Source organism: Populus euphratica, unplaced genomic scaffold (genome assembly GCF_000495115.2).
Source record: "Populus euphratica unplaced genomic scaffold, PopEup_1.0 scaffold103.1, whole genome shotgun sequence".
Taxonomy (NCBI): domain Eukaryota; kingdom Viridiplantae; phylum Streptophyta; class Magnoliopsida; order Malpighiales; family Salicaceae; genus Populus; species Populus euphratica.
Genome location: NW_011499891.1, coordinates 502,366 through 515,695, shown reverse-complemented (window position 1 = coordinate 515,695; position 13,330 = coordinate 502,366). Strand labels below are relative to the sequence as shown.

The 13,330-nt window shown below is 35.2% G+C and overlaps 1 protein-coding gene across 8 annotated transcripts; it reads left to right on the top strand.

Moving 5' to 3' along the window:
• The first annotated feature begins 4,375 nt into the window (after positions 1 to 4,375).
• LOC105131199 (WD repeat-containing protein 44-like) lies at positions 4,376 to 13,330 on the top strand. 8 transcript variants are annotated; one of them, XM_011034059.1, is made up of 10 exons: positions 4,376 to 4,662; positions 8,984 to 9,139; positions 9,386 to 9,497; positions 9,742 to 10,819; positions 10,922 to 11,012; positions 11,186 to 11,343; positions 11,432 to 11,483; positions 11,586 to 11,665; positions 11,754 to 11,847; positions 12,404 to 13,330. In XM_011034059.1, the coding sequence occupies exons 4-10, from the start codon at positions 9,878 to 9,880 to the stop codon at positions 12,952 to 12,954; spliced, it is 1,968 nt and encodes a 655-aa protein (XP_011032361.1). In that variant the 5' UTR covers positions 4,376 to 4,662; positions 8,984 to 9,139; positions 9,386 to 9,497; positions 9,742 to 9,877; the 3' UTR covers positions 12,955 to 13,330. The 8 variants fall into 8 exon arrangements, with proteins under 8 accessions (XP_011032361.1, XP_011032360.1, XP_011032358.1 ...); XM_011034058.1 differs by lacking the exon at positions 4,376 to 4,662 and adding an exon at positions 7,699 to 8,030; XM_011034056.1 differs by lacking the exon at positions 4,376 to 4,662 and adding an exon at positions 7,699 to 8,048.

Below are 13,330 nucleotides of genomic sequence, written 5' to 3'. Positions count from 1 at the left end.
GTAAATCAAGTTTAATCATGATAATATTATTTATTCTCCCACTATTTAGTATTAAACCATCTATATATATAGATTTGTGCGTTAAAAGAGCTTCATAAATTTTGTTCTCAAAATTAAAATCCTAAATAACAATGTGAAAATATAACGAACTCGCTTCCATTTGCGTATGGACAAAGCACTCAAATCATTCCTCGAAGGAACATAATTCAAGATAGTCCTGTGGGTAGCAAGAGAGGGAATGAACCAACTTGTGCCACGACAAATGACATGGAAATAATTTATTTTTTTTTCTCCCATAATGAATTTTTGGGGACAATAATGAAACGTTCATGTCATGACACGTCTGCTTTGTGTTACATTATACCCATTTACAACTGTCCCTGTTTTATGTATTGAAAAGTTTTGTCCACTCACTCAATTCTCTGCATTTCAAAGATACTTGTTTGGGACCCAAAAATATATTTCTACATGCAAGGAGATCGTGTCTTCTCCTTTCCAGTTAAGAAAGTCACTGACCTCTCTGTAATTTTAGTGTCGTTTATATATATATATATATAAATAAATGTTAGCCCCTTTTATGTGGATGCAAAGGAGGCCGTCTAGCTTGTATTTTCATGAAATGTTTTCCCCGTTTCCACCAAGATTAAAACTCAAAATAGTCATGCATGTCAAAATATTAGAAAAATTGATTGGTAAAAAATATTGTTTAGTTAAAGAAAAATTTAATTTATTTTTAAGATTTTTTTTAATTATATAGAAAATACTTTTAAGAAGTTGTAAAAAATTTAAAAATATCTTATGATTTATTGATTATATCAAATTTAGTAATCAATGTTTTGGTTATTATATTTTTTTTAGTTTTGTTTCTTAGAATTTGATTTATTTTAATTTTTATATCAACTTTATTTCTTATTTTTTATTTTATTTAAAATAATTTATAAAGTTATGTGTTTTTTTTTTATTTTCATTACTTTTTAATTTTTTATCTGTTAAATTTCATCCCTTGTTCTATTAATAAACTTTAAAAAATAAAAAAATATTAATTTTAAAATTAAGTTTCATATCATAATCGAACACTAAAAATAACTTTTTAACTTATTATTTTATAAAAAAATCAAATATATATAAAAAATTCACTTTCCATGACTTACTTTCAATAAAAATTAATTTTCATCAAACAAAATGTCCTTATTGTCTGGACGGATGATGTGATCAACATTTTATTTTTCTAATTCTCCATGCCATCTTTTCATTCTACGTCGACATGTTTGAAACCGGGTTGATCCCTATCATTCTAGTTGGTGCATTTGTTATTGGACCGCTAAAAGTCAATATTCTTTTGAAGTATAGTGGGTGCAGAAAGGTAGGCTCTCGTGGTATCATGGATCGCTCTAAGACAATAATATGTGCTGGCTGTGGTTCTTGGAAGACGATATTTCCTCTACCTTTCCAAGTTTCAACGGCACGACTGTGAAGAAACCCGCCCCATGGAGTCGAAGTGACAGCTTGAGTGCTTCAAACTCTTCTTAAATTATTTCTGTGTGGATAGACACAAGACACAAGTGCTTGATATCAAATCATTGTAAATTTCAGCTTGAATGATTTGCTTATAGCTTGATCGAAAGTCTTTTTAACTAATTTTGTATCAATAAACGGATTTAATATCCCGTTAATTTAATCTCTAAATAGAAAAAAACAAATGGTGTTTGTGGCTTTAGGCAACAAGGGCAAGCTCTAAATAGAGGAGGTGGGGTGGAAATACGTGAGGAAATACTTTGGGAAAATCATAAAGTAGGTAGGCTAAATATATGATCACATGGTCTCACTGGCCCTCGTTTAAATTACTTCCCTATAATTTAATTGATAAACGGTCTTCATATCCTCAGATCAGTCTCTAATGCTGCTCTAATCATAATTAATCACTTTATTAAATATAGCAAGACATCTCCAAAAAGGGCTGTCAATGGGCCATTCTGTACACAGAGGTTGATGAGACAAGCACTTTAGGCAACTAAAGAGAATGATTGGGACTTGGAAAACGTGTATAATTTCAAGTCAAATTCTACCAAGTCAGGTGAGGCTGAAAGGAAGCTAGCAAGAAGGCATGTGAGTGGGGTATAGGTTCATAATCAGTATGAAGCCCACAAAAAGTCCTCGATTTGATGAGGCAGTGAGGCATATCTTTGCTTAACAGATTGACTAGGATGAGCAAAACATCATTGATTGCTCTTGAGCCACTGCACTTCGGTGTTTTTCTTTTCAGTCGATACACATCTGTTCTTGAAGTTATCTAATTGCTCGTTGGAGTGTATATATAGAGACTTCAATGTTGCCTCTTGCTAAGAAAAAAACTAGTCTCGTCCTTATAGTTTAGTTAATTTTGTTTGCATAGACTAGGTCGAAAATGAGGGTATAAATCTAAAATATGGATAATCCTAAAATTCCTAAATCTTCATTTGTATAGTTAAAATCTCATGTAAAATCACAATTCTTAATGAGGGCCTTTTCAAAATGAGAATCCCAGATTGCATGAGCGAAGAATTTCTTCTCCTCCTCCCCTGGATAAGTGTTTTTGGAAACGAGGTTTTGATAGGAAATATTCAGATCCCTGAGGACAAATTATTAGAATACAAAACTAGGCGGCAAGCATGTGTAATTAATACACAAACAGGACCTGAGAAATTAAAAAAATGGAAACTAATTAAGAATTCTGTGGAGGAGACAGTAAGAGAATAAAAGCCACCTTTTTGCTTTGATTGAGAAGATATCAGTAGAAGATATCCTGGAGATATGTCCCATGACAGATTAACTACTAAGAAATTATTCTAATATGGCGAAGATGGTCAACATGTCCTTAATTTACATGCGATCATGGATAGCTAAGACTGTTCATATCTGATGAAAAGAAATCTTTCAATGATCATGATGATGAACTGTAAGAACACAAGTCTTAATCAGTAGAGCGAAGATATATAGCTGACGACATTTGGCTTCCATCAAACCATCTTTTGTATATGTTCTTCCACCCAACGATATTGTTTTTTTTTTTTTTATAATCCACCCAACGATGTCGTTGATTAATTAGTTGATTTTTTTATATAAATCAATCGTAACCCTTTCATGTATAGTGTTTTTTATGCAGCAGTCTTAAGATTTATTGATTAATTAGTTGATTTTTTTATACAAATCAATCGTAACCCTTTCATGTATCATGTTTTTTATGCAGCAGTCTTAAGATTTAAATCAAGGTTAGGATTTGATTTCACAGCTTTCTAAATCATAACTTGAATGCAAATGGAAATAAAGGTTAATTACATGCGAACTTTTAAAAGATTACGCCAGGTATTTCAAGAAAAAATATTAATCATAAAGAGCATTATAAGGCTATAATTAAGCTATTCAACTCTCTCTCTCAGAAACTTTTAATTATGCCTCGTGGATAAGCTAGCCATTAATTTGAGAGACATCAACCATATATTTTTCTCGGAACATTTAAATGGAGCTCTCTTGACCTTCATGGAGGTGATCTCTCTCTTGCTATCTATTGTTGATAAGAAATTAAATCTTCTTTAGGTAAAACATGATCAATTCATGATAAAAACATTTTCTTATAAATTTCATTATAAGTTTTAAGGTTCTTATTTCACCAATAGAATTAAAAAAAAGGTTGATTTAAAGAAGAGAGAATGCTTGGAAAAGAATTCCTTTATTATAGCAAATATAAATCAATTCCTTTCACTAATGATACATAAATATACAGGATAGATTGTACTTTAAAATATGAAAAAAAAATAATACAGGACATTGTTAGTCATTGATTTGAATTCAAAGACTAAGATTTGACGAATATAATAGATCATATTCCAACTAACATGAGAGGATTCAATTTTTTTTTAACGAGAATTAACCGGTTGATTTTAATCAATAATTAAAGGGTCAATTATCCAGTGTAGCCAGTGCATGTAGAAACACTAGTTCCATTATCAGATGATTTTCAATAATAATAATAAAAAATTATCGTGAATGCATCAAATTATATATATACACTATAATTTAAAACAGTCTTGGTTTTGATGCATAAAAGCAGATCCAAAAAACTCAAAACTATTGAAATAATAAAAAATAAATAATAGGAAAAGGGTTGCAAAGTTTATGGGTATACATGTGTTTACGTGTGTGCGCACGAGGGTAATAAACTTAATGATATCTTTTTGTGTGTGGTAAAAGAATTAATGATAAATGGGCGATCAAAAACCTACACAATCTCCTTAACATGATTTCCCTACACTCTACCAATTAATATATATATAAAGCATGCACCTTTTTGGATTTAAATGAGAGGAAATCGAGAGAAGATTGAGCGGAGATTTGCCCCTAAAAATACCTAGGGACCATTTGGTGACTAGGTGGCTAATTATGCTAGGAGCGAGAAGTTCTCCAATAGTTGTGCAATAAAAAATGATATACAAGACAATGTGCTCCTACTTGATTTGCTAAACACCCAAACATGTCTTCATACTAGTTATCTATCATCTTCTCTCGCTCTCTTCCCTCTATCTATCCATATAAATATGTCGAGGACATTGATAGTCTGCATTTGCAAGCTCTAATTCATTCTTGACGAGGCTCCCTCTCTCCTCCATCGCTGCTTTCACTTTTCAGGTCAGTTTTTTTGAATATTTGCTGTTCTTGTACAAGTTTATACTCATGCTATGGTTTTTTGAGCTTGTGTTTAATTTCATTGTTGAATAACTCTCTATGTGTATATATGTGCATGCATGTATTTATCTCATGCTTGTTTGGCGAGAAAAACATGAATGAATGAAGGATAAAAACCATTTCGAAACTGAAGTAAGGGATTTTTGAGTCCCTTAGTCATTAGGGTTCGCATCTTCGATATCCCTTCTACATTTCTCTTCTACATACAAAAGTAGCAATCTTTTTCATGGGAGGCAAGCTATGGTTAGATGCAATTTAATTCACACTATACGCATCTACCATTAATTCCCTTTTCTTGCTTTCTTTTCTCTTTTCCAACTTAATTGTTTTTTTGAGTGCTTTTCTTTTCTCTCGAGAAAAGAACCCTTAATCTGCTAACAGTAGGTTTATTCTCGTTCTTTGAAACGAGGCAGTCCTTTTCCTAAGATAGGGCTTGAACCCTTGCTTTAATTCTTCTTCTTAATTTATTTTCCTTTGTTATCTTTCCTCTTACTGCTGGCCATGTAGTGTGCATATTTACTGAGGCACTGTACGTCTTTGGAAATTAACCCTGTCTTGATCTTACCATTTAGCACAGAAAAGGTATGGGAATTCTCATTTCTCTCCAAGTTTCCTGGCACTAAACTTAAGACAGCAGTGATAATTAAAAAAAAAGATATTTATTTGTCATTACTTCCTTTTATAAGAATTATTGTAGCTTGGAATTGATGTCCAAAACCTTGTGCTTATCATCGAAGCACAGTAGACATAGCATATATAGCAAAGAATTAGTGAGTATTTTCAGTGCCCTTTTCTTATTAAGCAAAAGAGGAATGTGTTTTTAATTCTAAGGACCAAAATATTATCCCAAACACATCAAATCTCATGATTTTTGTGTCATATCACACCTGCGTAATTTGCAGCACTAAACACCAAAATAACCCTTGTCATCTTCCCCGCTATACTTTGGCCCATATCTTGGTCTTGTCGCCTGTACCTATCTATCTCCATCTCCGACGAGGTCATTGCAATTATTTTTTGGTTGATTATTGTGTGATAAACTTTTAACTGTTAAAATACCCATGATTCTCCTCCAAAACACCATTTCAGTAAAAATTATCTGCGTGTTAGAGCTTATAAATGCTAGACTGATGACAGGTAATCTTTGTGCATTTCAAGACTACGAATAATTTATGTTCATTCGGCTGCATTGACTAGGATTTCGTGATCTATAATATTCAATCATGAAGTGGCAAACTTGTATATCATTAGTTTTTTTTAATTATATTATATAAATATCCAAATCAGAATTACTTTTAATATATTATGGAAATATACCTTTTGTCGGGAAAAGAAAAAGTTTTAGGGTTTACCCTCTGTCTATTTTACATGAGGGAAGCACATAAAGCTTCCAAGTATATTAAGAATTTGATTAGTGATTATATCTACTGACATGCCCGATAATTAGAGCTCGTGTGGGTTGTAATCTATCTTGATTAGTGAGTAGATGCCCTTGCCAGTTAGGGTTCACTGCCTTCATTTTTTCAGCCATTGAAAATTAGAAGATCAATAATAATTATCTCCTTGAGATCTGCCACACAAAACCAGCACATTGATAGTCCTTATCCTTGGATTCTTGTCTTCATATGGGCATGCTAGTATATGGCAGTGGAGGCATACAATGCAAATAGCAAGGCCGTTAACATCTCATCGTCCCACCAATCACATAAATTAAGGATGTGGATGTCTATTTATCTGTGGAAATATATTTATGTAACGTTATCATGATAATAATGCATATTTAATGCAGCAAATAAGCAAGGAGATTTGTTCTCCTTGTCAAGATAGAATATAAATACGTAAAATCACATTTAATTATAGCAGAATCTCATCCATGAAAGGAAATTATTTTAAAAAAATCATTAGCTGCCGTATCATTAATTAAAAAAAACCGTTAATCTTTATTAAAAAAAAGAGAGAAGAAGAAGAAGAAGGAAAATAGCATCTCTAGATATAAATAGGCTAAGACTTTTGCACATTGTTTTGTACTGTAGTCATTGTAGTCAAGTATCTGTCCATCGCACATGGTGGGTCTCATCAAGGTTTCTTATGTTAGGTTTCTTTCCATTAACGACACAAAATCTAAAGTATTCGTCTCGATTAGATTGTTAGATTTAAATAAAATAATAAAAAATCACACCAAACTCAAATCTATCGATTTAACCATTATGGGCATTCTACTCGTTCCTCCATGGTAGTAAAAAACCCTTTTTTATATATATATTTCATGCTAAAAGATCTCGCTTCAACTTTTTGCCCTTTTCTTGATTTGATTTTTTGGCAACTCCCCTCGACTCCAAATGGTGAAAAAGAGGTTCCTTTTCACGGAGACGTATTTGGTTAAGGAGACAAAACCCTTTTCATCGAGCAAATAGAATAAGGTCACTTCTTGTTGCTATATTTAAACCATGGACCCACTTCCAAACACAACACATCAACGTGTCCAAATCAAACGGTTGATAAAGTTAGAGAGCATAGCAAAACTTGTGGCGGACCTTTCAGATTGTGACACTGAATTCTTCTTCTTTCAATCTTGTTTTGGGTGGTATTGAAAAAATATTATATTGATTTTTTAATGGTTCTTAATAACATTGATATATTTATATTAAAAATAAAAAATTATTTTACATGTTTTTTGCTAAAAAAACAAACTGAAAAGGGGTTTGGAGGCTTCTAAAGATTGAAAAACAAAACAATATGTCCTCAATTTTGATTTTATTTATTTACGATGTGACACGATGCATTACCAATATTGATATTGATAGATAGATACCGGACCATGATCCATCTTATCATTTCCTTTTCATTCACAAGTCGCGACCTCTCCAGGAAGTCTCCTCTTCCCCACAGCCACCAGAACCATCCGTAATGTTTGGTACACCGCAGTCTTCACCTCACAATGGAGTGCTTCTGTGGCCATTAGAGTCTCCATTGTTTTTTTCTAATTACAAGAATCTCCATATTTATTATGAGTGAGTGTGTAATTGCTGTGCAGCAATTAGACAAGTCCCAGAACAGTAGGAAAGCAGAGGTCTTTAGGCTTCACCAGGAATGCCTGATCTCAATGAAGGAAAATTCACCGAAAATGACAAAGCTCAATTTGTGAAAAAATAAAACCAAAAAAGGGGTTTGCACAAAGAGGAAAGGCCAAAAACTGAGAATTGGGTTTTGGAGAATGAGAAAGAAAGAAACTGAAAGCTATGTATGATAGTAAGGGGAAACAAAGCAAGATACTTCTTCAACCAACAAAAGATATCAAGCTGAGTTTTCATGTAATCATAGAATCCGAAGTCTCTCTCTCTCTCTCTCTCTCTCTCTCTCTCTCTCTCTCTCTCTCTCTCTCTCTCTCTCTCTCTCTCTCTCTCTCTCTCTCTCTCTCTCTCTCTCTCTCTCTCTCTCTCTCTCTCTCTCTCTCTCTCTCTCTCTCTCTCTCTCTCTCTCTCTCTCTCTCTCTCTCTCTCTCTCTCTCTCTCTCTCGACTTTTCTTGTTTTTTTACCGTCTTTTTATTGCATTCTGTGGATATATCTGTCAGCAAGACAACCCGGAAATGTGTGATAAAAAAAACAAGAACAGAAAAACAGAAATACCCACAAACAGAAAGGTCTTTCTCTAGTCTCTCCTTTCCTTTTGATCTCTAAAAATGAAAAAAAAGAAGAAGCACAAAACCCAAGATTTTATAGGCTTTTCATTAAGTGATCAGAACAGCTGAGTAATCGCTTTCTCCTTTCCGGTCCTCTTCCTAGCAAGCAACCTAGCGTGTTTTATGTGCTGCGTTGTTGCGGTAGTACTGACAATAGCTTCTTAGGCTCACAGCAGCTGATGTGTAGTGTTGTTGTGCCTATAGCTATACTACTTCTTGAAGTATCACAGCCTGTCTTGATTGGTTGGTTCATGGTTGGTTCTTTCTACTTATTGTTTCTCTTGTAAATTTCACCATTTAACGCCTTTTTAGAAACTCCCAACAAAAAACCCCGAAAAAAGAAGAAGTAAAAACCAAGCTCAACCGTGTTATGTCCACGTGGTTTTACTTTAATGCCTATAATTAAGTACAATTCTAGGTGTCGTTCTTTTCAAAAATTCAATTCTTTGGCTTAAATTTGGTTTCGTTTTATAACGTTTGATTCTTTTGAAATTTGCTCCCTTGGTTAAGTTTCGTTTCTCAAACCAGTGTCTCATTAAGCTTTGCTGCTTCTTTTTGTTTTTTTCTTTGGCTTTGTGTTGCAGAGGGAAAGGAAAGACTGCTGCTTTGCTGCTACATTATAATCACAGCACACAAAAGAGAACGAGGCTAGCAGTATTTGTAGCTAAAACAACAGCCAACACTAGTTTTCTTGTTTATTGGACCTAGCAGCCACTCGTGTTTGATGCTTGCAAAATAAAGTAAAGATTTAGACTTTTTTTCATTCACATTATCCAGATCTCGGGACCCTTTTAACCATTGGTGATATTGACATTTGTTGCAAATTCATTTATTGGTGTGGTTCAATTTTAGTGTGCGCGTGGCAGTGTCACCTTTCCTTCATCCGCCATTTTCTCTTATAAGCCAACCAATTGAGTTTAGAATTGTGTTTCGATACATAGCGCTTAAGGAGCATTGGTTTTGATGGGCTTGTTTTAAATGTGCAGAAAAGTGTGCGCGTTGACTCTTGAGGTGCTGCAATACATAATTAAAGGAGGGGGCGGTGATTGATAGTGGTTTTTGCAGTGGAGGTCTTGGTTACTTTGCATGAATATCAAGGTACAGGTTACCAGGAGCTTTGATCTTAGTTTATTCCATTTGATTATTATTGTCATTTCCGGATTTTAGGTGTGCCGATTTATAGTTATATATTATTCGTTTCGGGGTCTTTCTTATATTGGTGATCTAGAAAATGCTTATGAACAGCTTGTCACTTTGTTATTGGTGGTGTTGATGTTAGAAGCTGGTTCCAAGTATTTTCCTAGTAAATGCAAACTTACACTGTTTTCCATATTTTATACAGTGGAACTCGGTCCGTGAATTGTGCCATTGGTGGGTTTATATAGGTGGTTGTTAGTACTTGATATGGTTAACTAGAGAAGGGCGTGTTGAGGACAGTGGTTTTTGATGTGGAATATTGGTCTCAAGTACCTGAAGAGATGCTGAGCTCTGATGAAGGAAAGCGTGATCTGTTCTATGATTCTGTGGATTACTTCGAATCGGGTTGTGATCAATTGGAGTATGATATTTGGTTGACCGAGCCACAAAGTGTTGAGGAGAGACGCCAAGGTTTTCTACGCGGAATGGGTCTAGATGGGTTTGCTTCCAAGAGGCATGAGAACACTGGGTTGGAGAGGATCACTGAATACAGTGGGGCTGTATCAAGTACTTCAGTTCCATGTACAAATGTTGAAGAGGTAAATATGGTTAGTTGCAGTGCTGGTAGAGAGGAAAATTCTGAAGCCAATTGTGTGGTTGATCAAATGAGTAAAGACAAGATGGATAAATCGGATGTAGCTTCTGAAAATGAGAATATTGGACCTTTACTCGATTTGCAAGGATGGGAACAATGTGAAGAAGAAAAATGTAAAAAGTGTGATTCAGGAAAAAGTAAAATGAAGAGTTGGTGGAAACACTTTTTAAAAAAGAGCAAGGAGGAAAGAGTAGGTAGATGTGTATCTGGGGTATCGAAGTCGGATACTGAAGCACCAAAAACTAACAGAACGAAGGTGAAGCAGAACAGAAAGGGTTGCATGGAGTTTACAGGGGTATATATGGGACAGGAAATTCAAGCTCACAAGGGCTTCATTTGGACAATGAAGTTTAGTACAGATGGGCAGTATTTGGCAACTGGGGGTGAAGATAGGATTATACGCGTTTGGCGTGTTACATTGGTGGATTCATCTTGCAAGTCTTTCCTATCTGAAGGACATTGTGATAGCAATCTGAAAGAAGCCAAGTCTAATAATTTGAGCACAAAGAAAAGAGTGTATTCATCTATAGTCATTCCTGAGAAGGTTTTCCAGATTGAAGAGACACCATTGCTGGAATTTCATGGTCATGCCAGTGAAATTTTAGACTTAGCATGGTCTGATTCAAACGTGAGTAAATCGTGTAGAAAACTCAGTTTGATTTACATAATTGTCAAAATAATAAATCTTTGATCAATATACATGAAGCTAAATTAGTAATTTCTGTTGCAGTATCTCCTTTCATCTTCAATGGATAAAACTGTTCGTTTGTGGAGATTGGGTTGCAACCATAGTCTGAACATTTTTCGCCACAGTAATTATGGTAATTACAAGAAAAGTTCCTTCTCATATCTCTTTGATCTGCGATTCCATTATCATTTTTGCATATCATTTCATTTGTTCTCTTTGTTGCCCCCCCCCCCCCCCTTCCACTTGAATTTGTTACGTGTTAATGATTTCTAAGCTGACTCTGCTTCATTTCTTTGAATGGCACAGTAACATGCATTCAGTTCAGTCCTGTTGATAAAAACTATTTCATTAGTGGCTCCATCGATGGAAAAGTTAGAATTTGGGGAGTGCCTGAGAAGCGAGTTGTTCACTGGACAGATGTACGAGATGTAATATCTGCCATAAGTTACCAGCCAGATGGGAGAGTATGATTCTGATCCTTATTCTTTTCATATTATATTCCATCTAAATTTTCCACACAATTATCATGCTAACTTTTTAATTTTTGAGCAGGGGTTTGTAGTTGGTACCATTAAAGGCACTTGCCGTTTCTATGAAGTATCAGGTAGATATTTCTTCTACGTTGAAGTGCTTTACTTTTTTTTAAATTGATCCTCCATTCATCCTTCTCTTAGAGGATTTTGAACTGATTTTTTATGGTGTATAGGTACTGATCTCCAGCTCGAGGCAGAAGTTCATATTCAAGGCAGAAGGAGAACCTCTGGCAACCGAATAACTGGCATTCAGGTTTTACACTCGAATCTCTTTTCATTAGAAAATTGAACTTGACATGATCTTGTTTAGTATTAACATTTGATATCATCTCATCTTGCAGTTTTCCCAGGAAATATGTCCAAGGGTTATGATCACATCTGAAGATTCTAAAGTTCGTGTATTTGATGGGGTTGACATCGTTAATAAATTTAAAGGTAAAATATGCAATATCAATTCTTTGCAAGGGTTATTTGGAGACCCTTTACTAATTTGTTTCTGATGTACATTTCCTATTTTGAAGTGCCATTTCATCTTCTTTAATTTAATTTATGGTTGTGCAAAGAGATGCTCTAGTTGTTTGTTCTATTGGACTCGTGATCAAGAGCCATGTGTTGTTGTACATTAGAATGCATATGGTAGTTTTTGAAGGTCTGAAGTGTCTTGTGGGAGGCCCTTTTTGTGAGAGACATGCCTAGCTTTCTCTGCTTCATGCTTGGTAATATCTGCTCAGGATGATATGGCATGAGATCAAATAATTGCTTAGTCTTCTGGGTTTTTATTTTTCTTTCTTTCCATAGGCCAGTCTCACAAGAATAAATATTTTGCCTCCAAGTCCCTTCCAATGCTCCTATTTTAAGAGTTTCCAACGCATTTCCACATGCATTCCTGGTGATCTTATCTGCATTTTTTATAGCACCATATTCATTGTTTGCTGTTCCATGTGGTCCGGTCAAACCTAAATTAGCATTTTTTTTTTATTGATTATTATAGGTCCTCCAAAGTCAGGAAGTCAGATGTCGGCTTCGTTTACTTCAAAGGGGAGACATATAATCTCGGTTGGAGAGGACTGTCGTGTTTATGTATGGAACTATGATGGCTTGTGCACCTCATGGTCTAAACACATAAAATCTGTGAAGTCCTGTGAGTTTTTCTTCTCTGAAGGCGTGTCTGTTGCAGTGCCTTGGTCAGGCACGGGAACAGAAGTGAGAGGCCTGGGTAGTAGAAGAAGTTTAACAGAGGAGACTGCTTCGTCGAGGAAAGATTCAGAACGGTTTTCTCTCGGTAGTTGGTTCTTCATGGACGGTCGATGCAGGGGAAGCTACGCAACATGGCCTGAGGAGAAACTCCCTATGTGGGATGTACCAGTTCTAGATGCTGAATATCAAAATCAGCAGATCAAAAACCTTCATGAACAGCAGTGCGTTAACACCAATGACCACATCTCTTTATCAGAAGCATGGGGGCTCGTGATTGTGACTGCAGGATGGGATGGAAAGATCAGGGCTTTCCACAACTATGGATTGCCCATCATGCTCAACTAGATTCAAGCAATCTTCCTGGTCTTGCTAATGAGCCTTGTGTCGCCAGATGACATATGGTGTCATCCAAATTTGGGCCAACTTGTGATTTAGCCAGGTCCATCTTAGTCTGCAGGTATAACGATCATGATTTGCAGCTTTAAATGCAAACCCCACGACATCTATTGTAAATGTTCCCTAGTCTAGTTCTTGTTCTCGGCCTTGTTCTCGATAGAGAACATCCTCAAATCACCAGCAGAAAGAGTCACTTGACATGCTTTGTAACTTGCATGCCATTAGGATTCTGTGGTCACATGCTGCTCATCGAGTCATGCCACAGTTTTTTTTCTTAAAAATCTATTCACTCCCTATTTATGAATGATTAGCATGTATATGATAT

What these genes read in the sequence shown, in the direction of transcription:
- LOC105131199 (XM_011034059.1), top strand. Translation starts at nt 9,878, where the DNA reads ATGCTGAGCTCTGATGAAGGAAAGCGTGATCTGTTCTATGATTCTGTG. An exon ending in GTTACCAGCCAGATGGGAGA is followed by an intron (nt 11,344 to 11,431) that starts GTATGATTCTGA and finishes ATTTTTGAGCAG; the next exon opens with GGGTTTGTAGTTGGTACCAT. An exon ending in ACCGAATAACTGGCATTCAG is followed by an intron (nt 11,666 to 11,753) that starts GTTTTACACTCG and finishes CTCATCTTGCAG; the next exon opens with TTTTCCCAGGAAATATGTCC.